We start from the raw sequence: 21,961 nt of genomic DNA, 5'->3' as shown, positions 1-21,961 counted from the left end.
ATTAGCAACCGAAATCGGTCTGCGTAAAAGTATTTTACTCATTTAACTGTTAGAAACGAATGCTTTAAATTAATTGTTTGCTCCTTCTATCTCTTTTAGTTGCCCTATAGGGGATAACGATAGCATTTCATTTATTAAATTAAACAACTGTTGCTTGACATAGAGGAGGTTTATCGGACCAGAAGGTCCCTGTCTCTTATTGTTATTTATTAAACGTAGAAAAGCTGTAAAACAAATGTTCCTATTAAAATGTAAAAAAGCAAGTCAACATGAAACCAGATAGGCTCTAGATGGTACCTAATGTAATTTATTTGTAGTTAACATTGTTTCTTCGTCAACCAGTGAAGCATTAGACGTTTACCGCCCCAAACCCTTTTACATTTCTTGTTAGGCATTTCCTTATAAGTTTATGAAAACAATTACAAATTACGAAAAGGTGCGATCTATTAAAATAGTAGAGCATGAATTGCCGAAAAACCTACAAATCACCTTCTGTAGTAGTGCCCAACTATTATCATCGTATTTACTCTTCCCAACTTCTGTCGTAGGTTCAGCGTGTTGGGTGCGGTTCTCGGAGAAGACCAAACTATGTACCGATGGAAGATGAAACAAAGTCCAATAAAAGGGTCTCCGCCATAAAGTGCACACATGTTCGGAGAAAGTTTAAAAATAACAAATGGTGTTTTAATTGCGACCCAATCAATATTCCTTACGGCACGATAATCACAGCCCATCTAATTGCTTCTGATTTAATAAGCATTCTAATTGATGTCCAAACTGATGCCAACTGCCTATCAAATGGGGCGCACGCTCGTGCCACATGCAGAATACCTTCATTTGTGGATGATGCTGCAATACGTCTGCGTGGCGTCTGATATACGATTCTGCGGACCACTTGGAGTAAAAAGGTGAAGTATGAAGGTATAATTAAATAATCATGCAATGGTGCACCAGTAACAGTAAGTCTCAACATTCCTCACTAGTAGTGAATTAAAACGAAATTGTATAACAAATTGGTACAAAATAACAAAATACAATTTAATGTATCAGGTATCAGGTATCAGAAAGCTGGCTCCAGAGGCACGTTCCCCAAAAGTTGGGAGTTGCAACCAAAGGGATGTTCAATGGTTCAATAGATTGTAATTAGGTTGTTAAAGGCTGCGTTATAACTAAATATGAATGTTATTGCCAATTTTATGCAAAACATAAATCACCCGAACGACTCGATACTGTTGCAGTCTGTGAGAGTTGCTACTCTCGAACGCTCTCGTGCGACGTACCAAACGAGAGAGTGAATGCTTACATTCATAGGGCTCTCCGAATGCGATGTGCCACGAAGTGTTATGGTTCGCGAACTGTAACATTCTCCGAATATGGTTCGATCGGCTTATTCTGATCGAAATCCAAATCGCCATATTTGAGCCTATTTCATCATCTACCCGATGGGAGAGGAAAGGGAAGGGAAAGATGGGAGGAAATAGGAGTGGGATCCCTTGAAAAGGGAAGATCGCATAAGCAAAATGAGAGCATGTAGCTCCATACCACAATGGGTTCGAACAGCGCCCTAAAAAGGGCACTGCAAAACGCATGAGCGTAAAGAGAGCCCATAGCTCATTACCACAGCGGGTTGAAAATAACATAATGTCCTGAAGATTCAGGCTTCTGAATTCAGTTTCACTTAATAAGTGTTTACCAAGTAATTGGATTCACATTTGCGCAAAAACTGAACAGTTACATATCAGGTGATACGAAGTTCCATAATCGGAGTCACAACTATCACACACAAATGAGTCAGCACGCTGAATATTTTCCATGTGATAGTTGAGTCGGCAGTCGTCTGTCAACGCTCTGACCAAGTGACTGCAATTCTGCTTTGACAGATTTGTTAAATACTTCGCCACCCTTGGAGATGGCTCAGTAATGTACAATTTTGTTTGACGACATGACTCCAAACTATTCCAATATTGCTTGTGCTGAGTTGCTGCCCAAGAATTTATCTGAAGCTTCACCCAGCACTTTGAAATTGAAATAGCTGGCTCAGCGCTAATGTAGTCAAGCGATGCTCCATCACGAGCTAGCTCATCAGCCAAATCATTTTCAGCGATGGAAGAATGGCCAGTAGAGTGGTTCAAAAAGTCGTTTTTGCTCCACACCGCTCATTCGATTCGAGATCAAATTCTGAATGTCCTCCCAAAATTTGTGCTCATTCGGATGAAAACTGAGACTGCACAAGCCATTTAAAGTTTATATGGAAATTACTATAGGAAAAGCAAGCAATTCATTCAATCGGTCATAGTGTTTGCCTATGTGCTCTTGGGGATTTGAGCTACATTGATACTGTGAGATACACCTCAACCTCTTTTTACGACCGTTATCGGGGGTCGTAAAAAAATCCGGGTTATAATTATGCTTTTGAAAAATGTAACGTCTAGATGCGGAAATACTGATTCGAGATATTCGGTAATGTTTAAACATGGGTTGAGAACTTTCCGAAATGGCCGTTCAAGTTTTCATATTTTGGTAAAAGATGGCAACACTGCTCAGTTGTTATCAAAAATGTTCATGTGGCTGGCGACACTGTTTAAGACGAATAAAGTAAAGATCAAAACCATCAAACTTGAGCGGAACAGAAAAATATAATGCTTAGCAACATAGCAATACTCTTCAACTGTAATCCAGTTTTTCATGAAGGGTTCAAAATTGTTTTCGTAGCTGGCAACACTGCTTCAGTGAAATTGCGCCACCAGGCAGTACAAGTGTGCATGCAACTATTGTTTTGTGGATATCTCAGGATCCTGACCACTTAGAAAGATGGCGCCTTCGGCAAAGTTGTTCAGTAGCTCAAGGATCATCATTATAAACGCTATGAGATTTAAAATTTTGCCACCAGGCGGCGCTAGTGAGCATAGAATTTTTGTTTTCCGGATATCTCAGGATCCTGACCACTTAGAAAGATGGCGTCTTCGGCAAAGTTGTTCAGTAGCTCAAGGACCAGTGGCGCTAGTGAGAACAAAAATTATGTGCTTACTAGCGCCGCCTAGTGGTGGAATTTCAAACCTCATGGCTTTTATAATGATAGTCCTTGAGCTTCTGAACAACTCTGCCGAAGGTGCCATCTTTCTAAGTGGCCAGGATCCTGAGCTATCCGGAAAACAAAAATTCTATGCTCACTAGCGCCGCCTGGTGGCAAAGTTTCGAATCTTAAAACTTTTTATATGATAGCGCTTGAGCTACTGAACAACTTTGCCGAAGACGCCATCTTTCTAAGTGGTCAGGATCCTGAGATATCCGCAAAACAAAATTTCTATGCTCACTAGCGCCGCCTGGTGGCAGAATTCCGCAATTCAATGACCACCATATGTTAGCCCTTGAACTACTGAACAATTTTGCTGAACATCATGATCCTCTATTTTGAATACTTTTTAAGATAACGATAATTTATAAAAACGGTCGTTAATCTGAATTTCGGTCGTAAAAAGGTGGTCGGAAAAAGAACCGTCGGTAAAAAAACGGTCGTAAAAAGAGATTGGAGTGTACATTCATTAGCTGCAACTTTGCCGAAGACCGTTTTCAAATCGGACGCCTCAGTAATTAGTTATTGATTTATATCCAGTCACAAATTCTCCAGCAGTGCTCATTTAACTTCTGAACAGGCAACATTGCTGCATCTGGCGCGAAAGTGATGCCTGCAGAACAGTCCAATAATTATAGCCAAAGTTTAAAAACTCATTCAAAAATCAGTAACTAATTACTGGGGCGTCCGATTTAAAAACGGTCTTCGGAAAAGTTGTAGCTGATGAATGTATCTCACAGTATCAACGTAGTTTTAATCCCCAAGAGCACATGGGCAAACACTACGATCGATTGAATGAATTACTTGCTTTGCCCATAGTAATTTCCATATAAACTTTAAATGCTTGTGCAGTCTCAGTTTTCATCCGAATGAGCTCAAATTTTGGGAGGACACTCAGATCAAATCCATAAGTTGGAAAGCCGCTATTATTGAGTTGCCTCAATAGCGTATCTGCTGCGGGATCCTACAAAAGTGGTGATAAGACTCCCCCTTGGGGGCATCCGCAAACACTTAATTTTCGAATCGCTGCTTGACGCAATGTCGAGAAGAGAAGTCGGTTTTTGAGCATTTGATGAATCCAATTGGTAATCATTGTAGGTAGGCCATGGTTTCGTGCAGCTTCCAATTTGGCATCGAAAAACACGTTATCAAAGGCACCCTTGAAGGCACCCTCTATATCTAAGAAAACGCCCAAGCAGGATTGGTTCTGAGCAAATGCCTTCTCGATATCGTATACAGTCGGGTCTCCTATTAAACGCATTCCTATAACGTGCACTCCTATTACGCTCACTCCTATAAGACACACCAGGACGTTATAGGAGACCCAGGGCTTATGGGATTTCATCAGTTTGGGGGTGTTGTTGAATATCTCATATGCCAAAAGAGATAGCACAGTACTGTCTTCGGCGAAGTTTCAGTGCTAAGTACGATCTACCTAAAGGAGTTGAGGATCATCCTTCTAATTGAGAACTTGGCCGGTAGGGGCGCTTTTTCTGATTTGCACTATGTGAACCATGAGGGATAAGAATGCAACATTTTGTAACACATATGTTATCTCTAGATCCTGATGTTTTGGAAGGTTGGTGTCTTTGGAAGAGTTGTTCAGTAGCTCAAGGGCTGACATGCGGTGGTCATGCTGATGCAGAATTACGTCACCAGGCGGCGCTAGTAGGCATGGAATTTTTGTTTTGCGCATAGCTCAGTTGCCTGACCACTTAGAAAGATGGCTTCTTCATCAAAGTTGCTCAGTATCACAAGGGCTAACATTATTTGAGCCGAAAGTTTCGAAATTTTGCCACTAGGTGGCGCTAGAGAGTATGGAATTTTTGTTTTGCGCATAGCTCAGTTGCCTGACCACTTAGAAATATGGCTTCTTCAGCAAAGTTGCACAGTATCACAAGGGCTAAGGCCGAAAGTTTCGAAATTTTGCCACTAGGCGGCGCTAGTGAGCAAAGAATTTGTGTTTCGCGGATAGCTCAATAGCCTAACTATTTAGAAAGATGGCATCTTCGGCAAAGTTGCTCAGTATCACAAAGGCTAACATTATTTGAGCTGAAAGTTTCGAAATTTTGCCACTAGGCCGGCGCTAGTGAGCAAATAATTTTTGTTTGCGCATAGCTCAGTAGCCTGACTACTTATAAAGATGGCGTCTTCGGCAAAAATTGCTCAATATCCACAATGGCCAACATTATATGAGCTAATGTTTCGAAATTTTGCCACTAGGCGGCAAAGATGGCGTCTTCGGTAAAGTTTGAACAAGGGCTAACATTATTAGAGCCGATAGTTTCTAGATTTTATATATACGTAGAAATCCTGAGAAAAAAGTTTTTTTATAGGATTGAATTATCGTTATGAAAAAGAAGGTTTATACAGTAAGGACCCGATTTTGTCAGCCCCTCGATGAAGTTTAGGCTGACCAAATCGGGTCCATTTTATTTTGTTTCCTGTTTTTCAAATTTTGATGTGTTACATGGTTACAATGGACTTTTAAGAGGGCGATGGACATGGGCGAAGCCAGTTTTTTTATCAGGGGTTCACCCCTTCCCTTATATTGGTAATATCGTTATTTGACACTTAATAAAAGGCATTACCATTGCTCCCTCTGGCTACGCCCATGAGTGCATGAAACATCATCAATTAAACGGTAACATGCATGCAAATGCAACAAATCATTTAATGTAAACGTGGTAAAACATGACGATAATAATTTTTTGACAAATTTAAAATAGGCTGACAAAATCGGGTCAAAAGCTGACAAAATCGGGGGTAGACAAAATTGGGGGCAGACAAAATCGAGTCAGTACTGTATTTTTAAAAATATTCAAACAAAAGTGTCGTGTAACTAAAGAGATAAGGCCAGTCCTAGTTATCTCATTAAGATTGTTAGCGAATGAATTTCCCAATTTATTAGTTATGACTGACATTTCAATTTTACTTCATTTCTATCCAATCCATATCTTGGAAAATGTGGAGTTCATGCAATGACGGAATAAAAATAAACATACATATTTTTTCCTATGGTTCTTATAAATAACTAACGATCACACAGTAGCGCAACCAGGATTTGGCTCTAGGGGGGGTTTTGTAAACTTGAAGATAATCTGTTTGTGGGAAAGTAAAACGAGTGCAGAAAAATTCGAAAAAAAAAATTCAAAAACATTGCTAGGTTCCAAAGAACAACATTTCATTCTCTTCAAGCAATATCTTAGATTCTAATTTACATGAATGGCTACATGGGAATACAATATTCTGACATCGTTTAAATCTACATTTTTTGTAGTTTGTCCAAAAGTTCATCCAAGCTACATTTAGATGCACACACATATATTAACGTGATAGCTTTCACACACCTCGTCTGTTCTGTTCGTTGCACACGTTTTCAATTCTTTCAATGAAATTTCTGTGCAATTTAAATTAAGAAGCATTGCGACTATAATTAACAGTTTGTCGAAGGCAAATCAGCATTACAGATATAGAAGCATTATCAGATTGGATACGAAAGTTTGTGATTTTTTATCTAAGCAATAGAACCACGATCTCCCTTAACCTTTTCTAAGATTTTATTTGTGAAGAACTAAAGAATTACATCTCCGAAAATTCACGAGCTCTCCGGATTAAAAAAAATGAATTTTGCATTTATCAGCTTTTAAAACAGTTTCGATATGCATACATATCTGCATGTTTGTTTGATAGACTTCTCTTCAAAAACCTGTAGCTCATTTAGCAGAAAAGCGAGGAAATTAAGTTTTTTAAATACCTTGAAGGTTTTCAAATAAAAAAGCCGAGTCTTAGAACAACATAACTGTTAATGTAACTTACTGCTTCGGTGTCTGTGGGTTTAAGTGTTTAATTTCAAACGTATATTTGATAATTATTTTCAAAAAATGGTGCCCTGGGGGGGAGGGGGGTTGCTAACCCCCAAACCCCTTCCTTGGTTGCACCACTGGATCACACATTTGAGTAGTAACCGGATCCTCACTTTTTCTCATATAAAAAAAATTATCGAAAATTCTCCCAATTCGTCGAAAATACTAGGATACTAGCCACACTTTTATCCGATTGTAAAATATAATGCATGTATTTTTATCTAAGCACTTTTACTAAAACGTGACAATGCGAGGAAAACCGATAGCCCTTGTCATACTGCACAACTTTGGTCAGCCAACTGAGCTATCTGCAAAACAAAATTTCTTTGCTTTGCGCCGCCTAGTGGCAAAATTTCGAAACTTTCGGCTCAAATAATGTTGGCCTTTGTGATACAGAGCAACTTTGCCGAAGATGCCATCTTTCTAAGTAGTCAGGCAACTGAGCTATGCGCAAAACAAAAATTCCATGCCCACTAGCACCGCCTGGTGGCGTAATTCAGTATCAGCATGTCCACCGCATGTCAGCCCTTGAACTACTGAACAACTCTTCCGAGACACCAACCTTCCAAAACATCAGGATCTAGAGATATCATATGTTACAAAATTTTGCATTCTTATCCCTATAGTGCAAATCAGAAAAAGCGCCCCTACCGGCCAAGTTCTCAACTAAAGGGTGATCCTCAACTCCTTTAGGTAGATCGTACTTAGCACTGAAACTTCGCCGAAGACAGTACTGTGCTTTTTCTTTAGGCATACGAGATATTCATGTGTCTAATAGGAGACCTGACTGTACAACTTTGCGTAAAAGAGTAACAGTGGATTTTCCAGATTGGTAAGCATATTGATTCACCTGAAAAGGCATGTAAGCCAAATAAACATCACGGATGTGATGATCGATTATGCTTTCTAGATATTTCAGAAGAAAAGAGGTGAGGCTGATTGGTCTAAAACTCTTCGCTTCTTAATACGACACACATCCTTCTTTCGCGACAAACACTTCACAGTAATGTCGCGCCAGGATCTAGGAGTATTCCCGGTAGCAAAACTACTGACAAGTAGCTTTTTCAAAATATGAGCATGAGCATGAGCATGAACATAGATGACCGTACAATTCGTAGTTGCTACTCCGTGATTGACCAGAACAATCGAAGTTACACAGGGAATTAATTAATGGGGCTTGAGATTAGCTTACCATTCTTCAATGTGCACAAATCGAGAGCTCAATTTTTAAAAGTCAATAACGGCGCCGGCCACGTCCTAACGGTCATCGGGGAAGGAAAGGAGACCGAGTATACCTCTGCATCTCCACATTTGTCATGGAAAGGATATTGGGTTAGTGGGATAAGGTAGAAATCTGGGAGTCACCAATGTTTGGTGATGCGATCCATGGTATAATCACGCCATATCGGATTCGCGATATAATTCGATAATCGCATTGTACGCCGAACAAGTGTTCGTCTCTCGCCCACGCAAGAGTAAGCGACGCGATCAATAGATCAAACACTACTAACGATCTGCGGCGCTTTTTCACTACGCGAACAACGCGCAACATGTTTGATCCTGCCCTCATCATCCGTCCCCGCAAGAGCAAGCGTTAAGGTCGAAGGATCAAACACAAATCAGTAGGTTTTTCAAAATATGTTTGATTAACTCAAATCCCTTCTGGAGCAGAATAGGATAAATCCCATTGGCCTCTGGGGATCGGTAAGGAGCAATGCAATAAAGTGCACATTTAATCAAATTTGTGATTACGATCCTGCGAGCCGAAGCCAGGGACTCGTAACTACTTGAAATTACATTTGGTTCATTCGAAGATGCTGTTGACCATTAATCCGGGGAAGTGCATATTGAATAAACATTCTAAAAATTCTTCAGCAGAAGAAGTAAAGGTAAGCGAATGTATTTCACTTGGAAATCCTTAGAATTTGCAAGGATTTTGTTCAGCCGACTGACTTCACTCAAACTGGAAAAAAATGTTCAAAGGGTTTTCCAGCCGGATCGTTCAGGTAGATCGAAGAGCCTTCTTGTAAGCCTGAAGGGCGTCGGTTCCAACTCTTTTTACATTGTGTCCTGAGTCTAGTCAGATCCACTATAGGATTCTTCCACAGATCGCAGAGATCGAGCTTCTTCATAAGCTTCCATAATGTAGGACAAGGGTCAGATAGTCGTAGCGGCTATTAACTATGATCGTGGGTTCGAATTCCACCAGTCGAGAATCTTTCCGGATTGGACAATTTTAAGAAAATTCTCAATGTATAACTGTGCAAGTGCTTATAAGAACACTAACCTGAGAAGCAAGTTCTGTTCCAGTGAAAACAGTGAATTCAGAAAGAAGAATAAGAAGAATAATGTGGGACATTTCAGTATCAACGGCATCAAACATCAAGAAACATTAAGATTCAGAGACGAACCAGCTCAGGGCTGAAAGTCTCTATAATAAAGCAAAAAAAAAAATGAAACATTAAGGTGAAGATGCATCGAAGCCAAACTTCAAATTTTCGAGACCACAAATTTAGAGAACCAGACAGCGTTCTAAGCTGAAAATTAGATCGATTGGTCACCACCAGCGAGAGACCAAACGATCAAGATTTCGTAAACGGTTGTTATCAAGATTAGCGTTTAGCGGTTGTTTTGTTCTCAAGTTTTGTGCTCTTGAAAGTTTAAGCTTTGATTCATCTTAAAGATATTTTTTTGTATCCAAGCAAGGCATCGAAGTATGCCAAAATGTACCTAAGTACTGTCAAACTTTATCTCGTTTTCAAATTCTTGTTAGGGGTTGTCTTTCTTTTTAGTGTAACATTGAGTTAGTCTAAATTGTAAAAGTGATGGTAAGATTTGCATATAATTCAATCAGATCTGATTTAGTTATCAACATTTTTGCCAATTCCAAGGATCAAATTAGCCTCACAGATTTGAGGCGCCAGTTTTTCGGACCCACACTAGACGAAAGTGTCCTCCATGGGGTCGACTGCTTGAGGGATTTATTTTGCGGAGAGCGCGATGATTTTCCACGATCCAGTAGAGAGCGTAGACATTCGAACCGGGTGGTTAGTGACTTGCATCTCTATCAATCTTGTAGGGATGTAAGCATTCGAAGTGGAGAGGATGCATCTGCTGACACCGTTCTTCCGAAGAAAGAACATGAATATGGGAGTAAGGTTAGTGTGTTGTAATAGATGTTCACTAAGCTTAAGCTCTCACTTATCTCCTTTATATACATTCATAAATACTTCATACCTTCGATCATAATACTTCTTCTAGGAGCTGACGCGAATCAAGAAACCTTCTCTGTTGAAATCTGATTCTTCGAAAAACAGTTCCAGATCCTTGGATTTGGAAACACGAAAGAGGAAATCATCCAAAGATTCTGATCAAGATCATATATTTGCCTTTAGCGGAAAATTGAAAGAAGAAAAGCAGAGCTCACAGATATGTTATGGAAACGTTCAAGAGAACGTGTCCAAAACATCAACGGAAGAGAAATTCTCAAAAGAGTCATCCAAGGAAGATGTGTTTTCTGGAAAGAAACGGTTAGTTGGTTCAATTATCTATTGTCAACTTGTTTAATATTTCTGGCAGTAGAGGTTGTAGTCTTAAAAGCAAAAGGACTAAAAAGTCATTAGTAGTTATTTTGATCTACAACCTTACTATCGATTAAATTGTAGAATTTGTTGATAATTAATTTCAAAATCTAACAAGTCAAAAAAACGTTTGATTTTGGAACGGTGTTAACCGTGCCACACTTGCTATGGAATGACCCACATTTATTATCTAATTAACTTATAAGCGGTTTCTTCACCACCGCTTAGGTCTTAAACCAGGTTTAATCGTATGGGTAAACGTGGTTTACGGCTTAAGCGAAGGTGAAGAAATCGGCCCTTATTATATTAATTTATTTCACAGCTCAATTGGATCATCATCAGTCTCGAAAGAGTACTTCAAACCTTCTCGCACCGGCAAACTTTCTTCATCATCCGAACAGAGCAGCAAAACCAAATCTTCCAGCGGAAGTAGCAAAAGTATCCCGATACACATCCGATTCGCATTCGTTGTGTACACTTCACCAAAAACTTTCCCTTTTGCACTCCGCAGATCTCGAGAAGCTAAAGAAAGATTTGGCCAACAGTTTCATATTCGAGACGAAAACCAGTCCTCCATCGCCAGCGACACGTGAACGCCACACCCCCAGAACTTCTCGTCACTCCACTCTGCGGTCCCTGTCCTCGCCACCGCCAAAAGCCTCGACGAATGCCCGGAGACCCAAGCAGATACGAACCAGATGGGCCTTCGTCAAAGTGAACGAGTTCGATGATGGTGCAAAAACGTATGAAGTTCTCCAGACGGACCTGCAAGTGGTGGACGTTGAGCGGTTGAAGGATTCTCTGGCTGGAACAATCTCCGCAACGGACCTGCCCCCAGAAGCGCCCACGGAGATCGTTTTTGCCGCCCTGCCTGACGGATCGTCACTCTGCTATCGGGGAAAGGATATCAAACGTTGACTCCATTTGAATATCTATATGCTAGGTTTCCATAATGCACCGAATAGCAGAAAAGAAGTCGTCATCCGCAACAGACGCGTCATCATCGACCGATTAAATAAACTGGTGGTCTGTTTTGACATGTTTGATTTATTGCTGCAATGGTAATCATTCTCTTGTCTATCTCGTGAAGCGCTGGCGGCGTGGCGTTGCCTCAATGCGTCAAGGCGATGAGTGGTTCTGATGTGGGAAACATATGATGAGTATCAAAGGCGCGACCACACTAAAAACCGTGGATAGGACAAACTGCAACAAAATAGTCATAGTTTTACCAAAGAGCCTAATATTAATTCTATATCAATCGGTTTGGTTACCTTACTAAGTACGACACAATGAGTAAGGCAGCAGCCGTTTATTACGTAACGCTAAAAATGAAAATTATTACTCCCTCCCTCTCCGTAACTCTTTGTATGTAACGTTTGAGCTTACTCCATCCTTCTTCCTTCGAGCGTTACGAAATATGTAGATGGCGCCCAACACCGCACAAAGGTCCAATTCTACATAATGCTGGCAAAAACATTCATGTACGTTGTACAATATCAGATACAGCCGACTCTCCACATCTCGATGTTCTACATCTCGATATCTCTCCCTATGTCGATGATTGCTTCGGTCCCTTCGTTCTGTGTATATTTTCACTCACCATATCTCGATATCCTCCTTATCTTGATATCTCTGTATCTCGATGTGATTTTCGTTCCCGATTAACCCTCCGTATGTCGATATGCCCGTTATCAAAGGTAACTAGACTGGATTTCAGGGACTCAAAACAATTAGCGAAGACAAAATGACGTCTGTTTGTATTTGATTTTCCTGATAACGGAGTGATTTACAATCTAGTATTCTATAAAAATGTGTTCTATGTCCCGATCTCGATGGTCCCTTCGATATCGATAGGTATGTGGAGAGGCGACTGTAGTTAAATAGTTGCATGAGCATGATTGACCGCCCGCAGTTGCTACTCCGTTATTGCAAGAACAGCTTTACTTACACAGGGAACCAACAGATGCTACTCCGGATCGGTAGTATCTTCAATGTGTAAGTACCAGTGCTGGGAATGGTAATAGTAGTAGGCTTGAATTTTCGCGAAAATCACGTGGTCCTCCCAGTACAGTAGTTTCAAAAACGTGAATCTCATCAAGTAGCCTCTGTTGGGTGCACGAATTTTCTAAATCATTAGTGTCATTGAAGGCTCTTAATGTGGGAAATGCAGCGGGAAATAGAACATTTTTCTACAGTAATTTTGGGTTGCCCTTAGCAACGGGTGTTTTGCCATTTTCAAGGCATTTTGCCTACGTGAGTTTCACTGGCTTCGCTGACTGTGATTGACTTTGTTTGGTTACTGTAGAGTGAATTTCAGATTTTTCCCAAACCTGGTAAGTACTGGTGCTCTCATTATTATATCAAACAATACCGGCGCCGGCTGCGTCCGAATGTAGCTCAATTTGGGGATGGGAGGGAAATGTTGACGTGTTACTTGCTTTACGGAAGCTGAGGAGTCCTCTGCACTTCCACAAGAAAACACTGGGGGTTTGGAAAGGATTCGTTTTGGTGAACTATAAAGATAAAGTTTGAAACGAATACGTGAGCGTATACACGGGTGACCGATACCGATAGTGCGCTTATTACGCGAACCGAACATTGATTCGGATTCCGTCGCTAGCCCATAAAGGAGCAAGCAACAGATTCAACGGGCCAAACACTATTCAGTTAAAAAGCTGCATTTGCCCACAAAAACCTCGACTTTTGCGAAAAAAATCGACTAATCTTTTTTCACCGAAACGCGTGAAAATCAAAGTTTCAGTTTATTTTTTCACGTCTTTAACTTATTTTTATATAGATTAAACACCCCCGGATGCAAATTAATATTTAAGTGTCGTTTACCTTATTAAATGATCACTAATGTTTGTAGATACTACAAATAATTAAGAAAAGTGGCACTTTCACCATACAAATCACTCATCGCGGTGATATCTCGCTAAAATGCGATAGTTTTTTGAAATCGTTGAGAGCCAAAACATTATAAATTACGACTATTTTATTTAAATTCTGTTCTATGAATTGATGGACCCCTCGTACGCAAGCTAGCTGAACAATTTGCTGAAAAGCCATTTATCTATCTTCTATCTATCTCTCTATCTTCTATCTATCTATCTATATATCAATCTATCTATCTATTTATCTATCTATCTTCTATATATCTATCTTCTATATATCTATCTATCTATGTATCTATCTATATATCTTTATACATAAAAATGGAGTGGTGTTTGTATGTCACGAAATGGCTTGAGAACGGGACAACCGATTTGACCAATTCTTTCACTATTGTTTTCTTGAAGAGTTCCGACGTGTTCGTGTGACGAAAAAGTTTAGGCAAGTTTTCGAAAAATTTGGTAAAACGGGAGAGTACTAATAAGTCATTTTGTATGGGAGGTTTTATGACATGATTCATCAGCCTACTTGATGGCAAGACGAAATTTGCCGGGACCACTAGTATATAAACAAAAATGGAGTGGTGTTTGTATAACATGAAATGGCTCACGAACGGGTCAACGTATTTGAATGATAATTGCTCCGTTTTGTTCCTCAAGGGTTCCGACGTGTTTGCATGTATAAAAATCCCAGGATATTCACCGGAAAAGTAGGGAAAACGAGAGTGCAGGGAACTGTCATTTTGTTTGGGACGATCCGAAGCGTTTTTCAACAGCCTACTTGATGGCAAGATGAAGTTTGTGGGTGTAGTGACCGGCCATTTCTTTCCACAAAACTCACAACACACGGATTATAATAAAACACGTTTTAATCCTTCAAACCAAACCAACGAACTGAGTCTCGAAATTTGAAATTTTCTTAACAGCCTACTTCGTTTCAAAAGCCCTTTACTTCGCCTGCCGCTCATTCAAATCTATTCTATGTGTCTATCTTTTTCTATTATATTTCCCTTTGCCCTTCTCATAATCCCTACAGTGGGGAAGCCACAAAATTCAACATGATGAATACTTTCAAAATCAAAAACTAAATTAAGGACTCAAAAACCAAGATAGTAACCAGATTTTTTTTTCACTCCAAATAATTATTTCACTCGACTGGTGAATGGAACCAGCGATTGAAAACTTGTTGCTTTGTTGTACAAAGATGTTACTAGCATTGATTGCCCTCGCTACATTCGTGAAAATCGTAGAATTCAAAACGAGCGATGCATAAAAGGTCAAAAATGAGTTTTCTGACAAAATTTTAAATCGCGACTGAATGCAAAACGGCCGCCATTTTGTAGTTCCAAATTAAAGCTACTTATTCTTCTATATGATGTCACTAAGTTTCTTATGTGTTCTGTGTGAAATATGAGGCATATCTCGTGAAGAAATGCCCAAGATTTATCGAAAACTCAATAGGCTCTTTCGCAAACTGTTTAGCTAGCTGGCGTATGAGAAGCTTATCAATTAGAGCAAACCGAAAGGACCGACTCAATTGGAATTATAACGATATGTGCCGTTTCAGCGTTTCAGATACTTTTATGCATTAAGTTAAAAGCATATGTCGGTATCAATTAATCATTACTGTGTTATGATAGTTTGTTTTCGTTTCGCTTTCATTTGAAAATTTTGTAAATGGTATAATTTTATATAATTATACAGTCATCTTTCCCTTACTCGATATTGAAGGGACCATCGAGTTGCAGAACACAAAAGCAGTGCGATTGCGTTCCAAGGGACTATCGAGTTAGCCATGAAAACCAACTTTTACTATGGTTCTCTAACTCGATATTGAGATAGGGAGAGTTAACTGCATTATATAACATTTTCAATTCGATTTCATGGGAACATTTTCATGCTCTCAGTTTTGATATTTTATCCGTTCAAACGACCGAAAGGACAACTAACTGAGTTATCAAAATCTTTGACTTCACATCATTAAAACGTTTTCAGCTAGATCTCAAGCTTTGCTCAGGTAGTATTTTTGAGAGAAAATGTAGTACTTTTTTAATTATGGTTCATAGTTTACGGCTAATCAGCTGAGTGGAAGTTTTAAAAACTACCGAAACTACTTGCGAAAAAGTTACACGTCTCCTCGGTGAGAATAGAACTGTCGACTTCCTGTTCACTAGATAGGGCGCGTTACCCCTACACCAAGGATGCAGAAGTTAACCTGAATTCAATTTCAACTCAATAATCACGTGGCCGCATTCGCATTTGGAAGAATTAGATGGTCATCCAAACAAAACGCTTTATATTTTATATGAAATGCCTAGCCGAGAGCAATGTGGTATTAAGGAGATGAGGACAAAGTCGATGTGTGCTTAAAATCAATATAAACATTGAGGGAAGATTGGTGACGTCACACCGTTTCAATGAGAGAATCAAATCTGCAACTAACACCTAGACGTTAGGGACCTTCCTTAGCCGAGCGATTTGAGTCCACGGCTACAAAGCAAAGCCATGCTGAAGGTGTCTGGGTTCGATTCCCGGTCGGTCCAAGATCTTTTCGTAAAGGAAATTTCCTTGCCTTCCCTGGGCATAGAGTATCAAGTCCGTCCCACTCGGGCTCAGTACCCAATACCACTTCTAGTACTGTATTTGGTCCCTCGGTAGTGCAAAAGGTACCCAAGTTTGACAGATCGCAGTACACTTTGCACGGCATTCTAGAATCTAGATTATCTTATGAGCCATAAAATTTTGGGCATCTGCAAGGGACATGGAGGTCTTTAATGTGTCTTTGGTATAATCGTACACGAAATACGAATGCGAAAATGACAAGTTTGACAAAGAAAACTCTCAGTTAATAACTCTGGAAGTGCTCATAGGAACACTACGCTGAGTAGCCGGCTCTTTCCCAGAAGGGACGTTAATGCCAAGAAGAAGAAACTAAACGATAAATTCGTTTAAGTAGATTCCAGGAATAATGTTTCTTGGGAATTAATTCAAAGGTTTAAGTAGGGTGACGGTGGTATATCAGGCCCTCTAAGGAAATGGTTTTGGGTTTTTATACCAATTATTAATTTACTCAGCGTAACCAAGAAAATGAACATGCCAAGAAGTAGAAAAAGCTTCCTCTGTGAAATAATATGCTCACATGGTCATATATAGTTATTATACATATTACGAAGCACTGTTGTTTTATACTATTTCGAACACGCTTTTACATTTTGGACCCCCGGCGTTTTCATTTTAATGGAAACTAAGTCAAAGAAACTCTTGGTATAATATGCTCGTACATAGTCTAATCAGTCGATTAACCTTCCAGTCGTCGCGCGGTTTGCCACCGTCAGAACCACCACGCTGCAGTTGTGAACGAAAAGCGAGGTTTTTTCAACAGTGTTGTACAAAATACAACAGCGTGACGACTGAAGTGTTAACAATGGGAAACGGAGAGAATTTTTGCTTTAGAGTCCAGAAATCTAAAAATTGTTACAAGTTTTTAATTATGAATCGTGGTTTACGGCTAACCAGCCGAGTGGAAGTTTAACAACTACCGAAAAGCTAAACATTACATATAATTGCGCATTGTTTTTTAGGTATAGGAATAGCACACTACACTAGCCAGCAACTGCGCTCTCGGGCTAGGCATTGGATATATATAGAAAGCGTTGTGTTTGGATGGGCATCTAATTCTTCCGAAAGAGGTGCACTTTGCGAAAAAGGACCACGTGATTATTGAGCTGAAATCGAATTCAGGTTAACTTCTGCGTTCATGAGTCCTCTCATGGCGTAGTGGTAACGCGCCCCAACTAGAGATCGGGGAGTCGTGAGTTCGATTCTCACTGAGAAGACGTGTAACTTTTTCGCAAATCTTCACATCAATTTGTCCATCTAATCCAATTGCAAATTATATGTAATGTTTAGCTTTTCGGTAGTTGTTAAAAATTGTTTTTTTTTGCAATTTCTCATCGTAATAGGCTGTTTTTCATCACGCCAATCTGTCATGAAACGGCCTACTTTCCTGCACTGAAGTATGCAGTGCGGGAATAGTCATTACGTAACTGAAACCAGTGCTGTAATGATTCATTACGCATCTGTCTTGAGTTGCGTAATGAATCATAACACAACCATTTTTCATAAATTGTAAAATAATGTTGAATGCATTCCGATATAATTTCTGATAACCTCAAATGGTCTTCTACAAAATTGCGAAAAAAGTTGTACGTAACACGTTGAAGAACTCGATTTTAACAGCACCCGTTATAATCATCCTACTCGGCAAGCCTTGTAGGATAAATTTACGACTCGTACTTTACAAATCATCATTCTGCAACTTATTCCGTAAACTACTATTGTTTACATTTGATAAATTTATGCGTGAATAGTGTTGTAACGATTAATTAATTAATTTTAGTCAAAATAAAGATTTGTTTCTATAATCTTTTTCTACTTCTTGGCTTTACGTCATCACTGGGACAGAGCCTGCTTTTCAGCTTAGTGTTCAATGAACACTTCCACAGTTTTTAACTGAGAGATCTCTTTGCCAAAGTTTTCCATTTTTACATTCGTATATCGTGTGGCAGGTACGATGATACTAAGGGTATGCGAAATACCGAATGATTCCGTCAAATACGCTTCGAAACGAAATTCCGCGAAATTTCACGAAACTCGCACAGGCGAAATTTGTATTTTGCTATTTCGTTTCGTTTCGCCAAATTGTTAAAATATTTCAACGGAAAATTAAAAACAAACGGAATAAAACGGAATTTCGCGAAATTCAAGTTTAATTTCGAACAAATAAAAGCAAAGCGTTCGCTTCTACTCCTAGCAGCTACAGTCAAAAATGGATCCGTATCATGAATCAAATCGACTCATATCATGGATCAGAACACTATAACAGCAAATTATCTGCGAGGCTAACGAATAGTATGCTAGTGAAAGCATACGTTTTGGCGTTTCTTTAGGAATCGACTTATCTTAGATTCATAACTGTGGTATGGGTTCTCGATTGGTTACTCGATGGCCAATCGATCAAGTGTTCAGCTTAAACCGCTGTCGGGTTCGTTAGATTTGTGCTCTTGAAATTCTGAGGTATGCCTTCGATTTATATCCACCTTAAACAAGGAAGATGCATACATTATTTTATATCAAAAAATGAATCTAGGTTTATTTACGCTGTACCACACCACCAACTCCTCTCTCCTCTTATCTAGTTTCGCCATCGTTCGATCGATTTAGATTATTTGTTTTAATAAAAATCACAAATTAGTTATAAATTTGATTCATGCATTGCATGCACCATTAAAATTGGTTCCGGATTTAGATTCAAGTTTGGTGGGGTACCTAGGGTATTTCACAATAGAAAAGCGCAATTTTTTTTATTTTTTCGATTTTCGCACATCTAAATCTCGAGAGAAAAAAAAAAGCCAAACATTAAATTTAGCTCATTGAAATACGGATTGTCTGAACGAACATGGGCGAACTTGTCAATCTTATTTGCGGTTCCTCTATGCTACATGTGTATGTAGTCCAGGTTCAAAACTTTTTTTTTCGAAATTTTCAAATATTTTTTAAAATACTCTCGAGGCTCAAAATTTAGTGAAAATGTGATTTTGTAGTCAGTTTTAAACAAAGAATATAAAAATAAGATAATATCAACAATTCTTAATTCTTCTAGAAATCGTAAAGAAATTTCTTCACAGATTTTGGAATAGGATCATTTCTACAGTATTTGCTCTACAAAATAATAGAAATACCTTCAGTATTTTCTACAAGGTTTACTTTAAAAGTTTGCATTCATCCAGATTTGATCCCTCCAAGAATTAATTCACAGTTTATGCAAGACTTTTCCAGAAAATTTATTAGGAACTTCTAAATTAACCCCAACAGGCAATCCTGGTTAAGTTGCTGTCGCAATATCTAATTTAGAGTTTATTACTTTTGCAGTTCTTTTAAATTTATCTTGATTGATTTTTTAGGTATGTGTTGATGGATTTTTTTTAAATTTAACTTAATTCAATACTCCAGTAAATACTGAATCAAATATTCCAGTGATTCCTCTGTTCTACTTATTTTTCTTCTTCTTTCTGGCGTTATGTTCCATCTGGGACAAAGTCTGCTTCTCAGTTTAGTGTTTTCATGATCACTTATCGACTTGTGTCCCCAATCACATTCATTCAAGCTACAAAGCATAAAGTACAGCAAAAAAAATGAATATCATTATTCCATGTTTTATGGTATATATTAGCATAACATCACATCCACATGATTAAAAAAATTGTAAGGCATTTCTAAAAATCAAAATAAATTTGGCCTCCTCTCAATATTTATGAGATTGTTTCAAATATTTGTAGCTGCTTTTCGACCCACTTTTTAGTTGTAACATTTAAATTAAACCCACTCATTGCCTTGTGTGGGTGTCAGATATGTTGAAATGATCCCTTATAATGTTATTAAGAAGATTTCAAACAAACAGAAAAGGGTCTTACCAAAACATGTAAGGATTCCGCTGAGCAACGCTAAGGTTTCCATATGGTAAAGGATTTAAAAAGACGTTTGTTATGCCTATTGTCAAATTTCCAGCTTTTGACAAGAAAAAAAAAACAACTTAAACGTGTATTCCGCGACACAAATTAAAAAATTTCGTTTCGTTTCGAAAAATTCCGTGAGATATTTGATTTCGTATCGAGTTACACGAAACATTTTTAAATTTCGTTTCGTTTCGTCATTATAAGCGCAAGATATTCCGCGTATCGTTTCGTTTCGTATCGACATGGAAAAAATCCATATCGCATACCCTTAGATGATACTCTATGCCCATGGAAGTAAAGGAAATTTCTATTACGAAAAGATCCTGGGTCGAACGGAACCTGACACCTTCAGCGTGGCATTGCTTTTTAGCCGTGTACTCTAACCACTCGGCTAAGGAAGCTCCCACTTTTTTTATGTACAAAAGGTTGATGCAAGTGTGAAACTGCCCTAATTTTCCAATTTACTTGCGAATTGAGTGGATATTTTGATTTGTGCGGGAAAATTTGATGGAAAATGTCCCAGGGGGTCTAAAATATATAGAGATCCAAAATTAATTTGAAATCCTATGAAAAATACGCATCGATTCATCTTGTCGTCTCCAACACATTTGTTCCTTACTACATAGTAGGGGAAGAGCACTAATTTTCGACTCACAAGAATTAAGTGTCAATTTTAGGAATTTTATACAGAGTAGGCCGAAATCGTATGGATAGGTCGAAAATTGGTGGTTTTACCCTATGCTTAGAACTGCCATGATAAAATCTGAAATTTTTGAAAAAAATAATAAAACATTTCAATTTTTTGCCATAATTCTCAGAAATTAGTATCAGCTGCACACAACTTGCTTCAGAACCATGGAGTTCTTATTCATGTTTGTGTAACATTGCCACCAGTAGTGTTTTCGTAGCCGCTACTGGCAGCAACAAACTTTTCTTCTTATATCCACAAGGTCGTCTTACCAGCATGTGATTGATTTAGACGAGATTCGCGCCCTCAGGACCGGCTAGTCATCATCAGACTGGCTCCAGACTGCTTCTTTCTTCGAACACAGTAAAGGATCTGAGACAAACAAGCAACAACAACATCAGTGACTGACTGACTGTAGGAGAGACTGGGGAAACATGATACACTTTTATAAATGCGGCTGTAGTACTGATGGTTAATCATAATTTGACAAGCTTTTTGTACAGGCTCTCAAGTAAATATGTTGTGCGAGATCGTGTTTAAGGTACGAAAAATTTAATTTTCCCATCCCAACTAGTGGAACAAAATACGGCAATCCCAATGTGCTATACTCAGCACTTGAAGGCTATCCATATTATATGGAAGGAGCGAAATTAAAAAACGAAATTCCTGGGAGACTGATTTGGAAGAAGTGAGAACTATTATAGAAAAATTCAAAAATATGAAAGTTGATGGAATTTTCAACATCACCATCAAGAAATTGAACAAATGTTTTCATTCAAGAAAATATTGACAAATGGAAAAATGCTAAGGTTGTACCATTTTTAAAATCGGACAAAACTCCTGCAGAAGCTTCCAAGGTCATTTTGAACAGAATGATGGTCCACATCAATGAACAGTTCGGGTTCCGCCATGGACATTCGACCACCTATCAATTTTTACGTGTAACAAATTTGATTCGTTCTAACAAATCTGAAGGCTATTTTACAGGTCTTGTTTTTCTAGACATAAAAAAGCATTCGACTGTGTTTGGCACGAAGGCTTTATTGCAAAACTAAAAACAAAAAATATTAGAATGATCCAAAGTTATTTGTCAAATCGTACAATTCTGAAAGACTTCCTGTAGAAGCTGATGTTCCTCTAGGCAGCATTTTGGGGTCAAAATTATGCAATATTTTCACATCTGACTTACCTTAGTTACTTAAGAGATGTCAAAAATCTTTGTTTGCAGATGACACAGGTTTCTCCGCCATAGGACGAAGCCTGCGTGTCATCTATAGTAGACTGCAAAAAAAAAATGAATATTTTTTTTCCATACCTGCAAAAATGGAAGATTTCTCATATTTTTTC

At 38.7% G+C, this 21,961-nt stretch overlaps 1 protein-coding gene across 1 annotated transcript; it reads left to right on the top strand.

Moving 5' to 3' along the window:
* Positions 1-9,645: 9,645 nt before the first annotated feature.
* On the top strand, positions 9,646-11,559 carry LOC110675671. The gene is made up of 5 exons (XM_021841296.1): positions 9,646-9,767; positions 9,831-10,097; positions 10,201-10,469; positions 10,843-10,958; positions 11,032-11,559. Exons 1-5 carry the CDS (start codon positions 9,765-9,767, stop codon positions 11,436-11,438), a joined length of 1,062 nt encoding a protein of 353 aa, XP_021696988.1. The 5' UTR covers positions 9,646-9,764; the 3' UTR covers positions 11,439-11,559.
* The last annotated feature ends 10,402 nt before the right edge of the window (positions 11,560-21,961 follow it).

The sequence above is a fragment of the Aedes aegypti genome, chromosome 2 (assembly GCF_002204515.2).
Source record: "Aedes aegypti strain LVP_AGWG chromosome 2, AaegL5.0 Primary Assembly, whole genome shotgun sequence".
In the NCBI taxonomy this organism is placed as follows: domain Eukaryota; kingdom Metazoa; phylum Arthropoda; class Insecta; order Diptera; family Culicidae; genus Aedes; species Aedes aegypti.
The sequence above is the reverse complement of the archived record's forward strand: the minus strand, read 5'-3'. Positions and strand labels throughout refer to the sequence as shown.